Below are 26679 nucleotides of genomic sequence, written 5' to 3' on the forward strand. Positions count from 1 at the left end.
GTGTCAGTATTTGAAGGAGAGCACCACTGGGCCTGTTTTACAGAGTCAGCAATGGTGAACAGCTCCTCGCCTAGTTCTGCCTTGCATTGATTGCTCAAGGACAGCTCTTCTAATAAATGTGATGTTCTTACCCCTTCAAAGGTTACTCCTAAGTGTTCTTGTCTTTCTTTCTCTTGACAGGAGAGAGCCAGGGTGTGTGTGGAGACCCAGGCACACCTTCGCACGGCATCCGTCTGGGGGAGGACTTCAGCCTGAGCAGCGTGGTCCGGTTCAGCTGCGAGCCTGGCTACACCTTGCGCGGCTCCTCCGAGCGGGTCTGTTCTCCTAATGGCTCGTGGAGCGGCTCTCAGCCCTCGTGCCAAGGTATTACTCACTCCATAAGTTTTTACTCACTTCTCTGATTGGTCCCTTCCAGTGCTCTCTCCTCCATGTCTATCATTTTATTTGACTCTATGGCTGCTAATAACCTGTTACCACATGAAGGTCCTCCTGTGCCGAATCTCAACAAGCATTTGCAATGCAATCAATAGGTCTCGCATTTACGAGACTTTGAGCTATTGGCACTATAAATGTCAATAGCTTAAATTCTCGCAAATGCGAGACCTATTGAATTGCAAATATTGTTTGTTTCCAAGCGCCCCATGCAGCGCTTACACTTAATAGTGGCCACTCCCCTTTCTTTAGACAAGCCGCATCTAAAGAAAGGGACGTGGCCTCTATTAAGTACAATTGCGGCATGGGGCACTTGGAAACAACCCACAAAAAAATATTTGTAAAGCAATAGGTTACAAATGAAGACAAGGTGGTACTAAGGAGGGACTAACAAGCCAAATACCGAATCAGAAGCCAGCATTTACAAAGGACAAAGACACAAGCCAATGAAAAATATGGGCAGAGAGTGGGCAGAGCTTCAAGTGCATACTCTAATACAACATGCCTCGCAGAGCAGGCCATGCACCGCCCAGGCTCGACCTAAAAATGAAAATGGAAGTATGGAAACACCTGCATAGAACTTGGTTGCCCAAAAGCAGTTTACAATTTTAGGGATATACAAATAGAGAAGGCACGGTCTGACATTATGTGTGACCTGTGGCTCTTACAGTGGACCTCAGCCAGACCTACAGCCCTACCCATTCTCTTAGTTCTGTCACTTCCATACCTAGCGCTGCCGATGAACGCCACATCTGGCTTTTAGCGCCACCCAGGGATCTCCAGACACAGCTGTGCCAATTAAACTCACGTTTGACCTACAGCTACTGGGTATGTGTATGTTAACACCTTCATAGAACTCCACCAATGAACCTCAGCACGCAGCACTCCCATTACCTCGACACACAGCTCTCTCAATAGACCTCGCACCCCTCTTTTTCTGGCCTGCAACATACTTTAATAACTGGGGAAGAAATCTCTTTTACATGTCTGCAGCTAAACATGAAATCAGTCCCGCGGCCCTCTCTCTATCCAGAAATGGGAGACTGTCTTTGCACCTCACCAAAACCTTTTAACAGTCCTTAACTGCAACCCTTAATGTTATGGTACTTGGAATGGATACATAGCTCGACCTTCTCACATTAGCCCCACAAGAGCTTCTGACATTCCTGATACCAAGCAGCTCCATTAGAGAATGCACACCTCACCAGATTCAAGCCGCGGATGCAGAATAAACTTTGCAAATTAAAAAACAACAAACTCACATAGTATTTGAATCAATGTGCACGAAAGCCAATACCCCATTTTTAGTAGGGTCTCCCTTGAGAAATCATACTCCATGGGGTCCTTTGTAGAGAGAGCTCTGTTTCCTTTCTTTCACATAGAAGGCTCTCTCCCAGCTCTGGGCAGGCAGCTCCTGACCATGTACTTGATGAATAATTTCGATGCTTGTAGAGCTTCCTGAAACTCCAGGGAACCAGATGTTGTGTTTCAGATAATATTATCCTTGGACCGTACCCTTCAGGACCTGTGTTTTTATCTTGTCTCGAACATGCTTGTGTGCATAACACTCCAGCCCACGCATGCCGTGTAGTCCTGGGCACCCTGGCTGACGTCGAGCAGACCTCATATGTGCATGGGTAGCCATATTAGAAATATGCTTTAACTTGGAAGTCGGCAGTAACTGTGGGCTTTCGATCACGCAAGCTTTCATGAGTTGGAACAAGCCGGGCTGCAAGTGTCATCAGGGGCAGATAGAGTATGCATATTGGAACCTCAGTCTTTTTCACGTGTCTCTCTCTACCCTGCTAAGCCACAAGGAAGACCATGGCTTTGAAATATGAATGCTAGAAATGCTAATGTCGACATTTTGTCATTGCAGTTGTATCTTGTGGGAACCCCGGTACTCCAAGCAATGCGCGCATTGTGTTCAATGACGGTCTGGTGTTTGCAAGTTCAATCACGTATGAATGTCGGGAAGGATACTACTCCACAGGCCTCCTGAGCAGGCACTGCACAGTCAACGGCACATGGACAGGGAACCCACCAGAGTGCACAGGTGAGCGCAAACTGAGGGAATGGGAAGCAGGTGAAATTTAAGGATGCAGAGATAAATAGTGCCTTTGCTTTGGGGAAAAAGGTAGATCACACTCTTGAATCTTGCTCTGTCCCTGCTTAGCAATGTGTCTATTCAATATTGCAAGGTATATCAATAATGCAGGTGACCCTGAGGAACTGCCAGGCCAATTCATCAGTTGTGCTGCCCAACTGGTGGCTTCCAGTTTAATCATTCTGTTGAGGACGTAGGATGTGGCCATGAGGGCATGGCTGGGCCATGGAAATCTATTTTTCTGTCAAAGCAGCCACCTAGCCTGCAGCCTACTGGAAAATGCTAGATTGGCAGAAAGACCAGTCCGGCCCTGATGACCGATAGTGGTCTGACACGTGCTGTTCATGGTAGACTGGAATCATACTTGATAAAAGAGTTACCACTTATTGTCCAGTGAAAGAAAAATATGTTGCTGACCACAAAAGGGGCCCTCAACTGCAATATGATATTGAGACTTCTTGCGGAGGAGAATAATGTGAAATCATTAAAGGAGACAACTGGAGAAGTCCGTGCAGGTGGAAGAACAATCAATTGCTTCAGTAGGACAATTGGGACAACTTCTATACTAGGAGGTTTCTAGATAACCAAGTTGAGCTAAATGCACCAGGCCTCACCTGTAAAAAGCGGTGTTTTCAGTTAAAAAAAGAAAGCTATTGAACCTCTTTCCGGTAGTAGAACACTACATAAAACAGAGGGGACAATGACTCCATCCCTCTTCTGTTGGCATAAACCATAAACTCTAAAACAACAATTTCTACGGCTCTCTCCAGCAAGACACCCTTAATCCCATTGTAGAAGACAACTACTCCATGTCCTATTTGTAAGACAAGGCTATAATACTCACATTCAACTCTTACCCCTATAGGAAGATTATACTACTGATATTGGAGACAGCCACAGAAGCCTTCATCTTTTTGAGAATACCACATCACACAGAGAAGACAACGGATCCTTTCTTACTGTAGAGTGATAAGCGAATCACACCACCCCTTACCAGTAGGCGAGCGCCACAACACTCAAAGGCACCTTGTGCAACCAGCTCTCCCTAAAAAGCAGGTTGCTACTATCGTTATAGGGGACAGCCAGGAAAATGTCATCTGTAGTAGAATACAACATCATATAGGGGAGACCACTAATCTTGTCTTACCTCTGAGAAACTAAATTCATCCAGCCCTCATCTGTAGGAGCACACCATATCACTCACAGGAGATAACCATTGCAGCCATCTTTGAATAGAGCACACAACATTACTCCAAGGCTAAGCTACTCCACCTCCTGATGTGTATGGAGAACTACACCAGCCCCCGATGTGACTGCATCTGATGATACTGCCGTTCTTGTAGGTAGCCATAAGGAAGAGCGACGGGTAATAGGTTGTCTTAATGGTACACTTGCAAATGATTGTCAAAGCTGTGCTCTCTCCTTCTTGTATTTCAGTGATTAACTGTGGAGACCCTGGTGTTCCAGCAAATGGCATTCGCCTTGGCAGCGACTTCACTTACAATAGCACTGTCACCTTCCAGTGTATGCCTGGATACAGCATGGAGCCGGACAGGTCCACCTCCCTGAGCTGCACCAAGCACCGGACCTGGAACGGCAGCAAGCCTGTCTGCAAAGGTAAGACCCCTGCTAGAGTACGGCGGAGGAGGTCCCAGTCAAACCTTTTCTTGCCTGTATGCTTCCCACATGACCGTGGACAGACAGAGCTAGTGGGATATTATGTGTAGAGTTAGACTAGCACCAAATCTTCAGATGTCTTTATCTCAAGAACGGAAGATTATAATAAGCACTGGATTCCAATTGTGTTTGAATCTGGACATGAAAGATGAACCAAGGGATTAAATTAAAAGGTTTTTGGAAGCACAGCCGACTTGAGTTCTCATAAAGTCGACAACAGTCAGCTTAGGGACCCCAGGCAAGGTACTACCCTTAATGTCAATACTATGGTTTTGGTGGAAAACACTCCCAACACAAAGAGAGTCACAGGCCCTCGGCTCGCAGTGTGCTAGGCAAATAAATGTTTTGAAGCACAGTTAAGGTAAAGGCAGCTGAGCATGCCCACCAGATTAAATCATCAATTCAGGGATCTACAACTAGCTTGGGATCTTCGTCGTAGGTCCTGTTCACTTTATCTGGACCACACCGTTTAGTGATTCACATGCTCTCTCAAGTCACTTTCAATAGAGTAGGGTTCAAATGGCAATTGCCCTAGTGCCTTTGATGTACAAGAGCCATTTCTTCCCTCTTAATAAACTTTCCAGATGGGACAAGTCACTACAGGTGCAGACCCTCTGCAGGTCTTGAGCCTAGTCACCACCAAGCGGGGCCCAGCAATAGAGGTCCCTTCTTGGCACGCATCCTCGCACCTCTGGCCTGTAGGGTCCTATACCCTAGTCCAGACTGTTAGTGTGCTAACTCTAAAGCCACAGTACTTATCCACTTTGGATGGTGCTGGTTGGAAGACATTCAATATGAGGAGAGATGGTCCTTTTGAATTTGGTGCAGTGGGTCAATTTGAGCAGAAGGTGAGATTTGTGGTGGCGTTCCTGATCTTTGTACCGGACGGGAGAATGGAAGGATCCATCAGCACTGAATGGATGTGTATGCTACATCCCAAGCAAGACATCATGTAAACAGCAAAAGAGGTCTCCTGTAAAATCTACCAGAAACTTCTGACTGAAAAGAATCACATTAGCAGGCGCCAAGCATTGTGTGTGAAATCACCATTTGTTTCACACATGCACCAGGCACTCATGCAGGGCCACACCCACACTACTCACAAGCATATACACATATATATCATGCACATGGTGGAGTAAATGACCCCAGTTATTTGTGAATGGATGGGTGTCACTGAGCAGTCAATAGTGATTTCTTCTAGTGGTACAGGTAATATGACACATTCCATAAACTACCATTGCCACAGGGACCTCCAGCCACCAGTCTCGTGATACTCTTGTGCGGAGCGGACATCCTCATTGACGATGGGTGGTAGGTACTTGACTAGCAGAGTCTGATAGTGAGGAATAAAAGCACATAAGAATTCACCTTGGTAAAGATGTACTAATACACAGAAGCAGGCAAAAAGAAGAAAGGACTTAGTGCTGGTCGAACAGTACAGGGACTGTTGTCCTCACATGCGCCCTGTACAAAGGACTGGAATTGAACTCACCACATAGGTAAGGACCAGATGGATTAACCAGCTTTATAAATGGAAGTTCTACTAACAGTGTAAATGGGGAATAGTTGTGTGTATCACATATATAAATCACAGGTATATTGACTGCTTCTACAAGGGATATTTTGACGTGACACAGCAGTAAAGGACACATAAGCAAAGTCCAAGATAAAGGTCACTATGTCCAGGTGAGAGATTTCTGTGGTTGGTGTACCTACTGAAGAGATGTATGTGCAGCCTTAGGACCAGCTTCAAATCCTGCCAGCACAGTCTTTCATCCTTCCGAGGTCAGGAAAAATATCTCTTTAGAGCGAGCATTCAGTCTGAGTGCACCCTACAAAGAAGGGGACAAGGAAGGGGGTGCCTTTGTGTATAATGGCCCTACGTCGCCTCACAGAGGTTTTTGTGAGAGACGATAGACGAGTGGCCTGAAGGAAGAGTGCTTTGTAAACCCGAAATGTATACCTTTATTTGTTTGGTTTAGATGAAATAAAAATATTTTTTCCAAAATGAATATGTTTTTTGAAAGCAGTAAGTTGTTTGCGGTATTAACGCATTTAGTTGGTTGCATTACATTTATGGAGCCAAATCTTTATTTATATCAGTAGATGAGATCCTTGTGACACATTTTTAGAAGCATATTTAACTGTATGACATGTTCAGCTGACAATGGACAGTTGACTGTACAGGGAAAACAGGTTGTGTCCACCGGTCCAGGGTAGAATGACTGTGAAACACTTGGTAACTATGACGGTGGACGGAGTGTTTTGACTTTTCGGTTGTTTAAGTGTATCGTATTTTAAGGACTAATCGGCTAGTTATAAATAAATCATGGCCTAGGCTTCCTTCTGGTTGTAACCCATAAGTCAAAGGAAAGGTGATGTGTGGGTTTTGCAAGCACTGCTGTTTGTACAATAGCAATAAGCACACATATAGTATATAATCTATAGGAACAAGGGCTGCACGCACCCTCCCCGAGGAGAGCTCTTCCACACAGAGGGAGCTGGTTCTAGTCTCAATATCTGGAAGGTGCTGCAAGGACACAATATTCCTTTCTAGAGACCACCCTTCTCCGAGGCAATGATGAAAGGAGTATTCTCCCATGACTTTCCTAGTTTCACCCACTAATCTCCCTGCTTCTTTCTCCTATCGTTTATTCTGTGTTGCTCTGTTGGAAGAAATGATCTTGTTTCTGCGCACAAGCATAAATGATACCTGAATTTATTGAAGTGTTCTCTTCCCCGATCAGTTATTACCTGCAAGCCACCCCCGACAGTACCCAACGGAAAAGTGGTGGGTTCCGAATTCATCTGGGGATCAAGCCTGAGCTACGCCTGCTATGACGGATACCAGCTGTCCTTACCTGCTGTCCTTACCTGTGAAGGCAATGGGACCTGGGTGGGAGACATCCCACAGTGCTTCCGTGAGTACACTTGGCCTGGAACTAGTCCTCATTTTCTGGTGGAGGAAGTTGGGTTTGCAAAGGGGCTTTAGAAAGAGTCTCAGTTTAGGATGAGGCTAAGGTGGAAGGTCTTAATGGGGTGGTAAAAATATCGACCTATACGGATATTACAGTCACAATATCGACTTCCACCACATTGTCAAGGTAACTATAAATGGAATTATGAATAGTGAATCTCCACTCCAGCAGCATAGCACGCTGCTGAGAACTACACAAGTTGTCAAAAGTCCTGGACCCGAGTAATAGGCCAGAGTCACAAGCCTACTTAGGGTAGCACGTTCTACACTAAATGGGATAAACAGAAAGCTTTACAATGTTGGAGCAGAAGGTTCAAACCAGCGATTATTGACCCTGAACCAATCCATTGTCTTCAATGGAGCTCTCAACATTCCAGTGTTCAAATTGACTACATTTAATAATACCTTGATGATATGAGATAGTCAGTACTGTGTATGCAATATATTTTGTATTATTGTCTTTGATATAGTGTCATATACACAATGATAATATGCTTGATGTGAATGCACAGCAAAAGCTAATTGAGAACCGTAATATGCCTATTTTTAGTCTAATCATATTTCGTGTGTATAGTTTTTTGTTTTAGTTCATTATTAGTTAATTATGGGGCATGCATGATTATGAGACATTACTAATGTGGTCTTTTTTTTTTAATTACTCAACCTTGTGTATAAAAAACCACAAAATCTTGCTGTTTTAGTTATTTTACTTCAAGTTCCTGGTTTGGCACTTTGATGTCAAAGATACGAACCAGCGAAAACTGCACCCACACATGTATGAACTGGTGATGTAGTTTTCTAAAGAAAAAGCAATAACACGAGTAGCGTATTTAGACAGCACTCTCAAGGGCGAGTAAATATGCTGCCTACTTCTCCCAGTTTTAGCTGAGTATGGAATTTTAGACTGCAGTGGAAAATGAAGTTACTCTACATCAATGGTCCTCAATGCGATGACGTTTAGATCATCAGTCAGCTGCCATGCTGCCAACCTTCCGAAGGTCAATGGAGTGTTTTCATGGTAGTGCCTGCAGCCCTGGCTCAGGAAAAAAGCTTTTCATATTGGCATGGTGTATCTCACTTCCCCTGAGGTTGCTTGAAGTGTGATCCATTCTCCTCTTTTGCCTTCGCCAGCTGTGTTCTGTGGTGATCCTGGAATCCCTGCTCATGGCCGCCGGGAAGACCGAGGTTTTAGCTACAGGTCCTCTGTCTTCTTCTCCTGTTCCCCTCCGATGGTGCTGGTGGGGTCTTCGAGGAGATTCTGCCAGTTTGACGGGACATGGAGTGGCACTCAGCCCAGCTGCATAGGTAAGCGAGTGGCGCTTGTAATCCAAGCCCTCTGCAGCAGGAGATAATGTGTTTAAGCGAGGGTTGGCAGTTGGAGCTTGAGAATTGGAAGTGGGTGGGAGTAAATGCAGACTGTGGATGGTGTGTCCTTGCTGGAACAGTGTAGCGCCGGTAAGCAGCCATTCAATCACACAGAGTTTGGGAAATTTAATTTTGAGCAACACATGGAAGAATTGAGTCATTACTGAATTAGCATAATTTATCTTAAAATGCCTTTCTTATTCTGAACACACAATTTATTCCAAGAAGGTGTAAGGAATTTTGCTGTGCTGTGTTCCCTGGATGGTACAGAGCTGAAAAGTGCCATATAAACCAAAATATGGCACTGCTCGGCTTCCTCTATGTACTGTCGCACCTGTGGCTGCCTAGTACTACTTCTAGGTAGATTCCAGACAGCTGAGAAATGAGGATTATGGTGGGCATCATGGGGGTGTCTGTGAATCAATTTCTCTGCTCTTTCTCTCATTATACCATGTATTTGAAGTCTCTGCCTCAAGCAAATTTCCAGTCATATTTCTTCACATTGGCTTTTTACAGAGTATTACTAACTTTGAACATGCCTCTGGAGCACCATAGCTTTCAATCATTTCGATATTGTCTTATTTGAGAGTTATAGGTTTCTCTGAAGGCAAATGTTGATAAACTTCACGAGGGGCCATCTGAGAATCATTACTTAAATTCATGGATACTTGAGTTTACCGCTTTACGGGGCCATGTTTTTTCCCTGCTGCTTCCAGCTCCTTCTCTCACCTCCCCCCACTTCCCTGTCTCAGCATTTCTGTCCCTACTTTCCTGGCACCCTTGTTGATTATCGTTGTAGCTGTAGAACATGCAAATGAAGCTGTACATTTGCATAGGCATGATGTTTGCAAGCTGTATAATTTACTGATGCCCTTTAGTACAACTCTGGAGATATGGAGCTGTCCTTTTAACATGCAACAAAAATAAAGCATTAGAATGAATTATTAACCGTGGGCGGGAATCTCGTCACTGGTTATTGGCTAGCATTTAGGTGATAAGCTTGCCCATTTGTTAACACACTCATTACAAGTGTATGCTTGCACATACGCAGAAATGTTAAGAAAGAGAACAGTGTGGCCAACTGATAGGAAATGTCCTGTTATTTATTTACGTTAGCACAAAAATACTGGTGGTTAGACTGTTTCTAAGCACATGGAACTTCTTGCTAGCTACAGAATAGGAGTTTAAAGGGAAGACGTTAATGTCCTGGATCATCACTGATTGGGTATATGTGGGAAGCCGGGATTATAGCTCGGGCTTCTTGGCTCCATTGTGTACAACTTTTCCCCAGGCCACATCCCGTCCCAAACCTGAGAACCTCTGCAAGTGCCAGCATCCATCTACTTTTGTGGGATGCTGAGGGGTTCTGTTGGCTAGCCTGGAAATCTTGGCATCACCAAGCTGTGTTGCTGTCTTAGGGTGAGCACAGAGGATCCCATGAGGGCTCATTCCAGATAATGGGGCACGCTTTATCTGTCCTCCATATACTGGAACTCCTTACCACTTTCTCTCCTTCAGGAATCTAAGCATATCCCTTTCCATCAAATATTGACAAATTGCCCATTTAACTGATAACATAACATGACTAGCTTTTCCAGCAATAGCATACCACCTGTACCTGTGTGATTGACAAGTATCTTTCATTAATTTATTCATTCAGATGTGTTTACCAAGCATGGTTTTGGTGGAGGGTGAAATGGTAGGACAGACACACAGAGACTGCCGAATACGTTTGGGGGTACAGAAGAAAAACAATTCCATCCCAACTACACCACCTTCTCCAGCCCAAAAGCAAGAGATGAGAGCAATGCAAAACAGATTGGGAAAGCACCTCAAAGCAGGATGAGGGAAAGAAATGAAAAGGGACACAGCAACCTAGGAGGGAGTAAATCACATGATCACAATTGTCCACTGTGCGGAACCCCGTGCTCCTCCGTGCAGATTTTCCCGGCTGTGCCTACTGAAATCACCTTCTCTTGTACAGCAAACATCACAGGGTTTGTGAATCAGTCCGCACTAGCTGCATTAATAGCAATTAACAAACAAAAGATATTCGTTTCTTTAATATATATCAGTAGATTGGGGATACTGAAGCCTGGTCTAAGCACACAAGCAGGTTTATGGGCAATTGAAGCCAGCTGGCGCCCAGGGGTGTCTGTGCCACTAGGTTCACCTTTCTGAATTCGGACTTCCTCCCCATGTCAAATGCAGATCAGATAAGCGTGCTGGCTGGGTCTCTGCTTAACACGACAAGGATGTGCATTGCATTGCATTGCACTGCCCCTGATGCCATTCGCCAATGAATACTGGATATTGCAGATTTTGGTGAGCTAAGAACCAAAATCCGCTTGCTGTTCTCCATTCTTGGGGAAAAACTCCTAACTGGCTTTTTTTTTTACACGCAATAAATTCCAAGTCAGATCAGTTGTGTTTTATCAGGGGTGATAAATATCACACCAGTTACGCACCCACTCACAATGAGGGCCTAAATGTCCTCAATGTATAGTGCATAATATATCTTGGCTCTAAAAAGACAACATACACACTTACCAATAAATACGGGATACAATGCAGTGTCCACTAACTAGTCTGAGTAGCATGTATAAGGCAAGTTAAGAACCATGATAAGGGACAGATGTCCCTTACAAATGCTGGGCATAGTTGTTGTTTTCAGATATCTGATAGAGACGTCTAGCCGCAGATTCCTTAACTTAGAACCCCCAGGCGTCAGACTGGATCCGGAAATCTTTCCACAGCAGCACCTCTGCGCGTCGGGGGCGGCACCAGATGGCTCCACCCTGACGTTGTCCACGGACGTGACGTCAACGGAGCCATATATGTCCCTCCCGGTGCACTGACGTCAGTTTTTCTCCTTATCTGTTTTTTGGGCCTTCTCGACACCATTGTGTCGGGGGGGGGGAGGGGGGGGGACAGTGTGCAAGTGACTTCTGGCTTTAAGGCTTGTGAGCCTGTGCGCGTCAGATATCTGGCACTGACCCGCACCTCATATGTATGTTGTGCCTCGGTGTGCACCACGACTCCAAGGACTGTGACGCATGTCAACAAATGAAGCCAAAGTCCTTGAGGGAGCGGTGCATGAAATTGCTGGCCGCACGGATGTCCGGTCAAGCCCCCTCCCATCGCTGCTCTTCTTCTCGGGATCGGGCTCGTTCCCAAGGTCGTTCCCACGACCGCCGTGTGACAACAGGTACCCGTAAGCACAGGCGTCGCTTACAGAGATCTTCTTCCACTGCCCGTGCCACTGCCGCTAATTCCTCTCACAATGAGCCGGGCAAAGGCATACGGCATCCTCCGTATCCAACCTTTCCGGGTGTTGGGGCAACATGTGCCCAAATAGAGGCTTATTCTAAGGCCCTCCATGCTTGTTTTCAGTTGCCCTCTCTCCCTGGTGCGTCTTCGGGCCCCACAGAGGTAGCAGGCACTGTTGCCGGGTCGTCGTCTGCAGACATTTCCCCGGCACTGGCTGTGTGCGTCGACTCAGATTCCGGAGCTGACGCAACTCCGACAAGCTAGGGGCCACAGCACGGCCCTCCCCGTCATTCAATGCATAGCTCCCTGTAGGGATCCCTGTGCCGATGTCGGAGGCAACGCCGGCCTCGGCTTTGGCGACTGCGGCAGCGTGGGCCTCGGCGCCAGGTACTACTACAGGCTCTGCGCCGGTGCCTTGTGTTCTCTCCAGGGAGGTTGTCGACTCCACTACGGCGCCGATCGACGTCGGTTCTGGCGTTGAGCCGGCTTCCCTTGGTGGTTGATCTCCCCGACTCCTCGTGTGGCAGAAGGTTTTCCCCGCGGTGTCCGTTGATGCCGGGGTTCCCATTTTATGCCATTTATGCCTCCTCCTGTGGATCCTGGGGCTTCCCTGGACTCCCCTGATCAAGGGGCCAGGGTGCAAGTTCCTTGTGTGGCCTGGCCTTCGGATCAGTCTCCGCCTTCGCCACTCCTCATGTCCAGTGGTAGACTTAGCCTTCAACCGTCTCCTACTGACCATTTGTTATCACCTACTCGGATGGCAACTGAGTCTAGTGCTGCCTTCGCGCGAGCTATTCATGAGGCTGCTGTGCTTGGCCTACAGCCTCCTATGGTGCCTCTACTTTCTGATCCTTTATTGGATCTGCTCCATTTGGAGCCTATTGAAGAAAAAACTTTGCTGCCCTTTGGGGACTCACTATATGACACCCTGCATGGCATTTGGTCCAGACCCTCTTCGGGTGACCCGGTTGATCGGGCTATAGCCCGTAGGCACCTCCCGGCACCAGGTGATCCTCTTTTTCTGTCTCTTTACCCACCTGCTCAGGGCCTAGTTGTTCGGGCAGCTTTTGATTTGCAATCTTCACCCTTTTTACCATTGTTTCCTTCCACGAGAGAGTCTCGGTGTCTGGATGATTGTGGTCGCAAGCTTTTCGCCTCTGCTAGCGCAGGCCTCCAGGCTGTAAATACAGCTCTATGGGAGACGGGTCCCTAGCTTGCGCTGTGGCTTTACGTCGCCATGCTTGGCTGCGCGACAGTCGCTTCCCTGACCGTATTCGGGATGCACTCAGAGATCTTCCATTCAATGGAGTAGATCTTTTTGACCGCCAAGCAGATTCGGTGGTCTCCCGTCTTTTGTCCGGCCTGCGATAACTCTTGTTGCCGTATTCTCTGTGTTATTTTCCGGGCCCCGCCCTGATGCACGGGTTGGGTTTCAGGACTGGTTACTGTTCATGGCTGGTTAACCATTTCTCAGTTTCTTTTCAGTCCTCTGACTGTGTGCCTAGTCCAAGAGGACACCCATACGGGTTTGCCTTACCCAATGTGGGGTATTTGCTGGCATTCGGTTCTGCCGTTGTCTTGGTACGCCTCTATGGAGTCTTTGAGCAGAGGTCCTGCTCGAAGTCCATGGAGTGTCTATCTCGCACGCCTGGTTGTGGCGGTTATTTTGCACACGGCACCCTGTTTGCCGCTATGTGGCCTGTTTCTTATTGCTGCTATGCGGCTTGCTTATTGTTGTTCCTTATTGGTGCACCTGCACCTTCTGGTTGGTCCTCCAAGCTACTGGTTTAGCAAAGGTTGTCTGTCATATGTGGTGGCTGCTTATCCTATAGCAGTGTCCTTAATCCCTGCTTTTGGTGGCCGCTTATCCCATAGCACTGCCCTTAATCCTTGCTGTTTCCATATGGGGATTTCCAAATTTTGCTTGGGTTCAAGCTGTGAACTCTCCAAGGGGTGTCCTTTCCTTGGATGTTCTCTCCTTCCATTCGGGGACCTTTACGTCTGGCTTCACTTTTGCCAGGGTAGTGCCTCGTTTTTTCTCCCACTCTGTCTTGCTGGGGACTCTTGTTGGGTCACGTTTTCATTGTTTTAACATTTTCCCTCCTGCTCTGGCTCCCATCGGTGCTCTTACCCGACAGGTTTGTGCAGGCTCTCTCCTTCATACGGTGTCCATGGGTCCGGCCCCGGTCTACTTATTCTGCCAGTTCTTAAGATGTCCAGCTGCCTGGTGCCCTTTTTGGGCCGCTACCTTCTTGCAGTTGGGTGCCTCTGGGCTGCTCTGCTGCCCTACACGAAGTCCTTGCATCCTTCGTATGGCTCCGGAGTCCACACAACTTGCTTGGGTTCCTTCCTGTCTTCGCTCTGGTTGGTAACGCCCCATGGCTGGTAATCTGCCTTCACATATTATAGCACCATCGCCTGGTCCTGGCGTGTCTTCTACTTTCGTGCTACCGGCATCTTGCGTCATAAATTGGCATTTCGCCACTTATGTCACTCCTATCTTACTGGTGCCAGTTTCCACAGAGCTCCTTTTCGCTGTTGTGCGTATTAGGCCGGTATGCGAGGTCTCTGTCCTACTGGCTGCCATATCTCACGACTTGGCTGCCATTGCTTCCTTCTACAAAACTCGCCATATATGGGATATGGTTTCTTCTCCATGCTGGCGCTTTCTGGGTAAGGGACAACCTATTGCCTCTGCTGTCCCACGTGCCTTTGCGGGTACAGGTTCCTCAGTGTTCTTTCCCACTGTTTTCTTGGTCGACCGGTACTTATTTAGGCTTCTGTCGCCACTTCAGATCCTAGGGATCATTCCCACTCTGGGTGGGTTCATCTCCCTCTTTCAAGTCATTAACGTTCACTTCATAACGGCCATTCTGGCTCTGGGCTTCTTTCCATACATGGGTTCTTTCCTGCTGTTCGTGACAGACTCTATTGCCTTTGCCTCCCACTGCTTCCGCTCCCTTTAGAGCGTGGTGGTTACCTATGCTCTGTCCTCATTATGGTGTTAAGTCACCTTATGGACCACTAAGTTCTTTCTAGAACTTCATGGGATTCAGTCGCAGACCCGCCTCCTCTGTGGGTATGGCTTTGGTATCTATTATAAGTTAAGGAATCTGCGGCTAGACATCTCTATCAGATGTACGAGTTACTTACCTTCGGTAACGATGTATCTGGTAGAGACATAGTCTAGCCGTAGATTCCTGAACGCCCACCCGCCCGTCCTCCCCGCTCTGCGAGGACCTTTTCAGGTTGGAGCTTTCTATTCTTGCCTCCCTTATGGTGGCTTGCCCATTTGCAGAGTGTAATACTCTCTTCGCTCTAACACAGACTGCACCCCTTCTCAAGAGTGGGCTGTGTGTTAATACTTCGTGTGTTCCTCCAAGCCATCGACCTGGATTATACGGTGTGGAATCAATTTCTGGGTTTTTCCCACCGTCCCTCATTCCCCTTCTCCATTGCCTTGGGGTTTTTGCCACCCCTGCGCCCTTTTACTTCAGATCTATTGGCTCTGTACATTTATGGGTCTTTCATTTAGGTTCCGATGTCTCTTTCTGGTGACATCTTATGGTGAACTTTCATTACTCTTCTGTTCCACAGTTGTTCACCGTCACGTTTTCCATTCTGGATGCGGACTTCTATTCTCTTCCAGGCTGTTTTCCACAGCCTTCTCTTCCTTTAACGTGGAATGTACCTTCGCTTGTGCAGGGTGGCTTTTCAGAGCTCTGCTCTGTCTCACCTGTCCATTTCTTCCTCATTTTGGCACACTGTTCCCATTTTTGGTGATGGCTCCACGCTCTAACGCGGAAAAGTTTCTCCGACGAAAACTGACGTCAGCGCGCCGGGATGGGCATATATGGCTCCGCTGACGTCACGTCCGTGGACGACGTCAGGGTGGAGCCATGCGGCACCGCCACCCGACTCGCAGAGGTGCTGCTGCGGAAAGTTTACCGGATACAGTCTGACGCCTGAGGGGTATTCTAAGTTAAGGAATTTGTGGCTAGACTATGTCTCTACCAGATACATCGTTACCGAAGGTAAGTAACTCGTACGATTGGTTGTAAAGCTTTCAGTGTTAGGACACTCAATGGCATTCACACAAAAGGCAGATTTTTTAGATCAAGCTTCGACAGCGGTTGCTTTGTCGCTTAGCGACCTGTTGTAAATGGTTTGCTTTGTGGAGTTAAACTCTGCCCATTGCTCCGCGCTGCTTTTTATTTGTCTGTGCCAGTGTCCTTCAGAAATCCTTGCTTGCTACTGGGCAATCCTTTCTCTTTTCCCTCCTTTGTGTTTCCGCTTTCCTGCCACAAGCACCAGCCAAGTACCGTCTACTTACACTGTCAGTCTTTATGTGTTGCTCTGGGGACTACTTTGTTTTTTTTCTTACCAGCACTCAGCGCACAGACACCTGGATTCCTGAGATAACAGCAGCAACTGGGACGCCTACGCACATGAGCGCCTTGCTCGTGTGTTCAGTGCCATGTGTGTTCATCTTACAAGTTTTTTTTTAATGGTTTCCTGTTCGTCGCCATTCAGTATTTTCTATTCTTATATTGAATATGCCAGCTGCGCTTGCTTGGGCCTTTGCTGCTCCTTCACTATATTATCTTTTTAGTAAAAATTATTCAGTTTTATCAAATAATAGTACATTTCAATACCGCCAGTGGAGTTGGAAGTCATACTTCAATTTTTGTTTCGCTATAGTACACCCCTTCGTAGCCTTTCTATTGTGTCTGAGGCTTAAGTCGTCCAATGATGTTCATCCAACTGCGTAGGGTGTGTGTTTTCCAGCTACCCGTCTGATTATGATTGGTTAGGGTCCAGATGGAGCTATGAGCACACCAATCACCAGTAGATCTCACCAGTTTGAGATCTGGGGCAGACGAGGAAGCGGTGTCTGACACTCATCCGTTTGTGCTGCACTCAGTCTCAGTTTCTTCTACCCATCCATAGCACTGCCAGCTCTCTATGGGGCACAGACTATTAGAAACACTACTTTAACATGGCAACAACGCGGCTTCTGTTCAGTAGGACTGTGGCTGTGTTTATAATGCTAAAAAAAATCTTTTTATATATTATTTATATAATTCAACCAGACCACGGAGTGATTTCCAACCCCAAGGTTGTTTCCATGCGTAGCCTCCGTACAGAAGCACCCTAACAGAAATGAAACATAACAAATGCTACTGATGGTGTTGATGAGCGCCAATGGCGTCACATTTATTCCACTTTAAATGCATATTTTCGATTTTCATCATCTGAAGATGAAATATATTAAAGTTTTGCGGCTGCTGTGTTCCACTTAACACTTCATCTAGGGAACAGAAAGGACACCTAGCAGGGAAGGGTCTCCCTTGCAGCTTTCAGAAGGGACATCTATCAGTGAATTGGTGCCATTGCAGCTTCTTTAAAGAGACATCTTCATACACTGCTCCAGTATGTTAAGCAAGTACATGCAGTGCACCTCCCGATCTATGGGTTTGTGCAGAAGTTATGGATAATGTGCTGCATGGCTAAACACTTATGAAGTCCTAAAGGCAAACACATAGATAAAATACATTACCCTTTACAATGCCAATATCTCTAACTCTCCCAAATGCAAGACCTATTGCATTGCAAATGCTTGTTTTTTGCGTGTTTGGCTGAGAGAGAGTCATGATTAATGTACCTAAGTTGCTCTGAAAAACACACAGCCATTTTCAAGTCATTTGTACTATTTGAATGACATTATGCAGAAGGCAATTGCTCTTGTTTCTGGCGTCCCAGCATTGTATTTCACATTACCCACTTGATAATTTATATTGGACGATTATTAATTAAATATGCATGTAAGATTATTGCATATGGATCATTCTGCATCAGAGTGGTAATGACTGACCCAAAGCTAGTTTCAGTTCCATGATATCGGTGTATTATTTGTTGTATGAGAGGGAAGCTGTGTTCTGCTTGGTGATTACTAGTAAAATAAAAGTGATGTATTTTGGGTGAAGAAATCTCGAGTATTCCTGGAGCAGTGTGGAATGGAAGGGGAGAAGTTCCATGCAGTAGTGCTAAAGTGGAAACAAAAGCAAGTTGCACCTCTTTTAGCAACAGAGCTTTAGAAATTGAGTAGAAATAGTGCTTCTTTCTGTGTTTGATGGGGTAAGTATCTTCAGCTCCTACCTGGTGATAATTGCCCACACCTACCACAACACCAAGCATAATGATATGCACCAAATGCGTGTGAATACCATTCTATAAATTTGGAACAAAAGCACTGGAACTATATCTGTGATGCTTTCCCGTGAAGTAACAGTGAGTCCTAATTGCCCCTTAAGTGTAAACAAGCACTGCTTTGTACTATTGATATGTTTGTTGGTGATTTCTTGGTAAGTACTTGACTTCTAAATAAATGGAGGATAGGTAAGAGGAAGGGCATTATTCAACTGCGGCGGAGTGTCAAACCTCCTGCCAGTAGGTAAAAAACAGAGAAATCGATAATAAACACTTGTTTATTACCGTTTTATTTTGGTTGTCCAAGCTGAGGCTTAGGGGCGGGCCAGAGATGACAGGCTGGTGGAGGAGTGTTTTGCACTGTAATCAGTGCGCATGACGGTTTGGCTGGCCGTCGCAGAACTGCCAAACCTTCATGCGCACTGAAGCTCTCTCCTACGCCAGCTGCGTTGCTGGGTTGGAGAGAGCAGGCACAGGCTCTCAGTCTACCTAGGAGTGCAAATCCATGGCGCTTTGGACAATCCTGATGCTGCTTTCATGTAGCGTCAGGACTGGCAGCAGGGTATTCTGGGAGCCTGTGCCTGCAGTGCACAGAGCCAGATGGGAGAGTCGGAGCCAGATCGGAGCGTGGATGCAGGGAAGTTATTTATTTATATCTTTTTATTTTGTTGTCCATCCCTGGTTCTCCTCTCACCCACCTCACCACTTTGCCCAGATTCCAGCGGCTACTGTTATTTATGACCAAGAAGTGAGTCTTTCAGGCCCTTTCAACACAGATTTCTTTCAATCCAGTTCCTGTTTGAGATGGTGAAGGTGCAGCAGAAGAGAATGTTTTCCATATAAATGTACTGGTTGGGTCAACCACAAGTTAATCATATTATTGCAAAATGGCTGATTCATTTTGGAAATGGACCCCCAAGATTTAAAATTATGATCAACATTTTCGAATAATGTAGTGTCATGTTGAGGAGATTTTCTACAAAAATTTGTCTCATGTCATAGTCATAATCTGATGGTGAGTACATGATCACCAGTCCAACAGAGTTGCCATTGTCCAATATTTATAGTTTCTATGGATTTAGTTTATCTGTATGCACCCATGTCACATTAACTCTTCTCTTTGTAATTCTTAATCCTACTACTAGCAGGGCTTCTAGGACAACTGCTGTATTAGGTCTCAATTAGGCCTTTTGGTTTAATACCTTTATGGCCTGTTCTATTATGGAGGTCATGAATGATGGCTTTGTTTTTTAAACATGTGATATGGTGTTGATCAGGATTGCTTTATTAGGTCTCGTTTGTCATCTTTTTTTTTATGAGTCCTCAGATTTTTACTCCTGTCCAGCGTTGAGAGATAACTATTACCAGCCCCTCATTAAAGTGGTCTTGTCCTCATTGTGAATTGAACTGATACTTCTCTTGTTCTTGCTGGTGAATTCCTCCCATGAGTTCTCACACACATGTCTAAAGCTACAAATTATAATTTTTATTGGTTGGGTTGTTTCATTCTTTTATATTTTGGTGAATTGAATATTTTCATCAAAGATTAATTATTTGCAGCTAGTGTGAAAGGTGATGAGAAACCTATCTGCCATGGTAAGCTTCTATCTCAAAAGCATGTTTGTTGACTGAGACTGAGGAAACCACTCTTAAATGTAGATCTCCTACTTCAACGTGGTGGATATGCGTGCCTTGGATAGGTTGCTATTACTTTGTTTTCTTCTCACCTATCTGACATGTATTTGGTATTGAGTTTGTTTTCCTTGTTAGGCAGCCTGATCCTAGAGTTTGGCATCTCATCATATGGCTGTACGTTTAATTTGTTGGTTGCAAAACATATTTTAAACTTCCGCATTTAAGTACAGCTTTAAATGTTGCCATGAAAAGTAGAGCCCTCCTAAGGACTAGCAGCGATTGCTTTTTATACCAGAAAATGTTATGATGTACGCCTGAAACATAATTAGTAGAGTAAATGACGGCAAGCATTGGTAGTGATTATACACCAGTAATCTTCCTTAAGTCCCATTCTCCGCCTTACTTGCCTCAACAATTTCCTTTAAAAAATTCAAGCTTTAATGTGTACTGCTACTCACTTTCCCATGTTAATTTGTAAGTGTTAACACGACCTGTTATATACATTGTCATGAGCGTTATTAAGTATTGGTAATTATTGCTCTGCATGAGAGATTTGTGTTAACAAAACAATACTATACATTGTTATGTGAAACTTTGACTGTAAACAAGTATCGCTTCATCATTATCATCAAAACAAGTACTGCTTCATCATTATCATCAAAAGTTGTGTTGAGAAATACTGTTTTACGCATTACTGTAAGATGTTTGTCTTTACAAACATCAATGACACGTTTACATAAGAAATTGCCACTAACAAATAAAGCTAAATGAAGTCTCTTGAGAGGTTTTGAGTGTCAATAATTAAAGTCTTCCACTTTGTCATGAGCAGTTTAAGTGTTAACAAATACTGCTTTGAATAATCATATTTGAACTTTGAGTTTTTATGTCTAAGCAAGTACTTCTTTATGTCTACTTGAGATGTTTAAGGGTCAATAAGTACTATCTTGTGTGTTCAAATGAGAAGTGCTAGTGTTATCAAACAATTAATGTTTCACATTTTCTCATGAGAAGTTTCTACTACATCTAGATGTAACTCTCCTTTTTTTCAATTCACCATTTTCAAGTGAAGATTTACATCTAGGTGTACAGTCTCCTACAATTGTATTAAACACAGAAAGTTACTTCAATTAGCTGCATGACCGTATTTTAAGTTCCAACTAGTTGACAGACGTCTGTCACTGGTACAGAGACTGCTACTGCAGAGATATAGAGCTTTTTTTGGGAAATTATAGGGATATTTAATAACAATAATTCATTTTTTAAAATAAATGTAACTATAGTATTGAATAATAGAAATGTAAATTAATGTAAAATATGTATTATTAATCTGGAAATGATGATATACAAATTACAGCACTCAAATTAAATATTAAAATTAAGTAAACATGAATTAAATGTATCAATATCAATGTTATGTCCTAAACAATAATAAAATACTTACCCAAACTAACATTGTTTTATTTAATATATAGAAAACTGGGACAGAACTAAATATTTTGGTAATTGATAATCTTTTTACATTTACTTTAAAAAAGTTTAAAAGTTGAATGTATTTTTTAATAAAGTTTGATAAAGAATAACTATTATATATTTTGAATTCACTTAAAAATATATATTTAATTTTAAATAATGAACTAATTAAATTAATTTAACATTGCTCCTATGGTCATTTGGTTTAATTTCCTGCTTCTGTTATTTACTATACACATTTTGTGAATTGCAGTTGCCTTTCTCTTTTGTGAGTGTGTGTTTTGTATAGTACGTATCAACCCTCTACTTAAATTAGCGGTAAAACCCTCCTATTTTGCAGTAGATATTCCCCATTTTCCAGGCACACCTCCTTATCCCTCCCAAATTTATTACACAATTATGTACCTACATGTCTGGGGCTCTCCACTCATGTGGTGGACACCTCTGCACAGGACACTTAAGAGGTTGCGGATGATGAGGTCTCCAGCCAAAGGTTTGTGAGCTGCATTTTGTAGGGCATGAGTAATAGTACAGTAGTAATGCTGTGCAGGTTACAACATTCAGCTTGTGAATTGGGCCCTCACCATTTACTGCTTTAACCATTAATTTCACATTTTACATTTTGCAACATGATCACTTCATAAAAGACTTCTTTCTATATTGTCGTATGTTAACGTTATTAACAGGTACTACATCATATGCTCTAAAGAGAGATTCAGGTTTTTTATGAGATACTGGTTTAGAATCTAACATGAAACCAAATGTTACTTTTGTATATTAATCCTTCAAAAATAATCTCACCCTAGATGGGACACACCTGGAGAGAGTCAGCACATTTGACTATCTCGGTATCCACTTATCGGAAAAAATGTAATGGTGGTCCCATCTTGATAAAATGCTCCTGAGCCATAAACATGCGGTCGGGGCACTAAGCAAAGAACATCGCTCTTCACAAAGCAAGCCAATTGCCCCGGCTCTCACGGTTTATGATGCAAAGGCAGTTAGTTCGGCACTTTACGGAGCCGAGCTATGCGGATTCGACAACATCGATGAGATCTGCAGGTCAGAGCACAAGTTCCTGAGGAATTTGGCCATGTTACCCCTAAATGTCCCACTAATTCCCTTGATGTACGATACGGGCAGACGCTCGTTTAGCGATATCGCCAAACTACGCCCGTTGCTCTTTTGGGCCCACCTTAGGCGTACCACGGAACTCATGGCCTATGCAAAAGGATTCACAGAAGTCATGAGTCAAGATGTTAACCATGGGGTCAAGTGGATATCTAATGTCAAGAAGCTAATGATGAACCTCGGCCTTAAGGATTGTTGGGACAATCAAAATCCCCCAAGTAAGGCTAAACTTAAACGTATTTATTGGCAATGGGTTGACGCGAGGGATCTTAGCAATCAAAATGTGGGAAGGGTAACTGAAGAATTTTTCCAACATAAACATCGTAGAAGCGCAATCCATTTTTGGACGTAATGCAGATTCCAAGAGACAGGGCGCTCTATTGTCAATTCAGATTTGGGTCGCTGCCGGTTCATGTGTTGACTGCCAAATGGCACCCCCTGAAAGAGACAACTGAAGATTGTCCTTGCTGTAGGGCGCCGAAGGAGAGCATTGCCCATCTGATATTTGCTTGTCCGGCGTATGAAAAGGCAAGGTCTATTTGGCTGACACCAAACTGCAAACAATTAGACACTCTCGATCATCGCACTGCATTACGCATTTTAAAATCTGATGCGAGAACCCTCTTTGTTTGCAGAGTGGCCAAATTCTTGAGTTGCGCCTGGATGGTCAGGCATAAAGCCTTACGAAGGGCGATCTAAGTGCACTTTACAAGCCCCATGGAGAATATACTATAGCATAAGATGAACTACTAAATATTGCTTAAAAATTAATATCTGCGCACTCTCACTTATATAATGTACATCGGATTTTACTCTTTTTAAAACAAAAATCTTTTAAATCATGTTTTTATCAAGAAGGAACGCTTTATTACGATGAAACGATGTGTTAGTGTGTTATTCTGTTCTGATTCATCAAATATTATGTCCTTGATATGACTTTTTATCGTACCTTTTATTTGTATATAGTTTATTTTAAAAGGCTTGTTCGATGCTTTTATGATACTTGTTATCGAAATAAAGCAATTTGACTGACTGATATTAATCAATTCTTATTTTTCAATCTGCGATTATACAGATCCAGCTCTAACTACCTGTGCTGACCCCGGTGTACCTCTCTTCGGAACACAAAATATCTCCCATGGCTATCAGGTAGTGTCACTATTAAGATGCACAGTACTATGTTATAATTTGGTGAATGAATCAGAAATCTTGGGCTGTAATCAAAGCACTCTGAAAATAGTTGTACTTATTTTATATGTGATACATTATAAATCCGTTGATCTTTTTTATGCGTAGCAAACTCGATGTTCTGGCAACGTGTAAGACACTTTGCCATCATTAAACATTAATGGTGCCCATAAATTATTGGTGTTTTAGACATGAAGCATAATTACCACCATCTTGGTGATTAGCAGAGGCCAACAGCATGGCATTTAAGATGCATTGACGTTTACAAGACTTGGAGTTTTATGAATATACAGTCATTTATTTTATATTGCTCAAATTGTACACCATATATTTTATTGGAAGATGGTCGCGTTGTAAAGCCAATTACTGGCATGGGTGTGCTCGTATTTTTGTAATTTTTATTGAGTATTGTATTGTGTGATGCAGAACATTTAAAAAAAAGTTCATTTGACATCCAAACCTAATATAATATGCACTTACCACCTTGACCCTAGGTAGGAATAATATTTAAACCCTAAAAGTGGACATATTCTGACATTGCTTTTCAACTGTACTAATGGTAAAAATGTGTTGTTCAGATGCTTGTAACATTACACTGGACACCAACATAGTTTTCACATACTCTTCACAATATACCGCAGACTTTGTTCGAGGCATATGAGCTGCAGACTACACACTTTTGCATAGATCGCCATCTAGTGTTGGGCCCGGATGTTTGCAGTTTGTTTTTCCTCTTGGAAAGTCTTTGGAAGTTACGAGGTCGGTGACTCCTCCTTTGGATCGTATTACGCATGAGCTTTGGCTCCATCCTCAGATTGTTTTTTTCCGCCATCGGGCTCGGATGTGATCTTCGCGCTCCGGTTCCGAACAACTTCCAGTTCGACGATCGACGTGCAATCCTCACCCCAATCGCTGTATTGTTTCGATCACGATCTCTTCAATCAACGCGCTTCTTATTGACACAAACCTTCGGTTCCAGTCGTCGATGGCGGCCTTCGGGCCTACCCAGGCTCCGGTCCCGGCTCATGGAAAGTACTCCATTCAAAAAGTGCCCTCAATGTGGGTCCAAAGTTCCCCACACCGATCTTCATGAGGTATGCAACCTTTGCCTCTCCCCGGAACACGAGGCCCGAGACTGTCCGGCCTGTAAGTCTTTCCGATCCAAAAAGACTATTCGGGACCGAAGAGCCAGAAGGAACATGGCACACTCCTCGACGTCCATTCCAGTCGACATCTTCGGAGACGACATCGACAATCCGTAACATCATCGTACCGAAGAGGACCTCGTCAGCGCTTCCGAGGCCGACGAGTCAGATGTGGAGGACATCACCCCAGCGCAGAGGGTCGTGAGTACCAATCTACCCCCTCCCACACCCGCGCCGACACCCAAAAAGGCTTCGGTTACGCCTTCGCCTCCGGGCCTAGGCAAGACCAGAGACACTGCTTCACACACCCCACCTTGGCCCGGTGAAGAAGCCAAGTAAGCCTTCCGGCGGCTCTGGCTCGAGCCAGCCTGCCAGCGGTGCCGAGAAACACACTTCGGCACCGAAAAAGAAGACGGCCTCCACCTCAACACCGAGCTCCGCACCGAAGCCCTCGAGGTCGAAACCCAGCTCTTCGGCACCGACGCCACTTTCGGTGCCGACCAAACCACACAAGACCACCGGCACCGACACTTCCAAGCCGAAGCACATCTCGGCGCCGACCAAGAGACCGGAGGGTCCCAAGCCGGGTTCTAAACAAACCAGCACGGAGAAACCTAGAAAATCATCGGCCCCGACGCCTTTGACGCCGACGGACCAAATTACCTCACCAGAGTTATTTACACCGGATCCCTTGCAAAAAACTCTTACCAAGGATCCAAAAACTGGACATTTGATGCTCTCTACTAAAAAGAGACATTTGGAGAAGCCTGCTCCACCTCCAAAGAGGCAGGACTCTGCTACCTCTCCATTCAGAATACCTCCCCCTCCTCCTCCACCTCCTCCTGCATCCCCACCTCCAGCCCCTCCACCCTCTCCACCCCCACCTCATCGTTCTCCTACTCCATCTCCAGACGATGATGATCATGGGGACCCATATTATGATACAGGGGATGTGCCACAAGACCACACTCCTACAGGATCTCCAGATCCATGGGACGATTACCATATACCAGATATCCCCAACGTCCCACAAGACGATATTTACCCCTCTAGACTATCTCCACCTGAAGATTCACTAGGGTTTAACCATCTTCTGCAAAGAGCAGCACATTATCATGGGGTGGACATGCATAATGACCCTGTGGAGGAAGATTTCCTCCTAGACACATTCGATACTACACAGAGGTCCACCTCCATACTGCCTATGCTCAAAGGGGTGGTAAAGCATGGGGCAGAAGTTTTTAAAGACCCAGCGAGAGCCAGGGTCCTTAACCCACGTATCGAAAAGAAGTACAAACCTGCTCCCTCAGATCCCTCTTACATCAGAGGACCAGCGCCACTAGGTTCCTTAGTGGTCTCTACGGCACGTAAAAGGGCAAACTCACAAGCGTCAGGTGATGCACCACCACCTGACAAGGAATCAAAATTGCTAGATGCTTCAGGCAAACGCACAGCATCCCAGGCCGCCAACATATGGCATATAGCAAACACTCACGCACTGCTGGCCAGATATGACAGGGCTCATTATGACGAATTAGAGAGCATAATGCAACATCTCCCTGAAAAATATAAAAGTAAAGCCAACAAGTTGATTCAAGAGGGTAAAACAATCACAAAAACCTCTATTCGTTGTGCCCTAGACGCAGCAGACACAGCCTCCAGGGCTATTAACACCAGCATCCTTCTCCGTCGTCATGCTTGGTTAAGAGTATCTGGATTTAAACTAGAAGTACAAGCCTCTATCCTTAACCATCCCTTTGAGCAGGAACATCTATTCGGGCCAAAGGTGGAAGAGGCGTTAGAAAAGATGAAAAAGGACACGGATAAAGCAAAATCCATGGGGGCCTTACAGTCTCACCCGCCCAGACGCTCCTTTCGCCGCTCATCCTTTCGGAGGGCATCCCGAGGCTACTCCTCAGACACAGCGTCCACATCATACAAGTCCCCTACTCAGACCACTTTTACAAAAGGTTACCAAAGAGGTGGTTACAGGGGTAACAACAACAAGGGCAGAGGCAAAACAAACAACGCCCGTTCTGCCACACCTACTACCCAATGACTTCCCCCCG

At 44.8% G+C, this 26679-nt stretch overlaps 1 protein-coding gene across 1 annotated transcript in view; it reads left to right on the forward strand.

Moving 5' to 3' along the window:
- Nucleotides 1–26679, forward strand: part of CSMD2 (CUB and Sushi multiple domains 2) — a 1634099-nt gene that overhangs the window by 1546305 nt on the left and 61115 nt on the right. The window contains exons 57-62 of the mRNA XM_085648024.1: nucleotides 181–363; nucleotides 2312–2488; nucleotides 3977–4156; nucleotides 6967–7140; nucleotides 8328–8501; nucleotides 23353–23426. Of these exons, the coding sequence (XP_085504150.1) occupies nucleotides 181–363; nucleotides 2312–2488; nucleotides 3977–4156; nucleotides 6967–7140; nucleotides 8328–8501; nucleotides 23353–23426 (962 nt within the window). The remainder of the gene's footprint in view (nucleotides 1–180; nucleotides 364–2311; nucleotides 2489–3976; nucleotides 4157–6966; nucleotides 7141–8327; nucleotides 8502–23352; nucleotides 23427–26679) is intronic.

The sequence above is a fragment of the Triturus cristatus genome, chromosome 3_2 (assembly GCF_964204655.1).
Source record: "Triturus cristatus chromosome 3_2, aTriCri1.1, whole genome shotgun sequence".
NCBI lineage: Eukaryota > Metazoa > Chordata > Amphibia > Caudata > Salamandridae > Triturus > Triturus cristatus.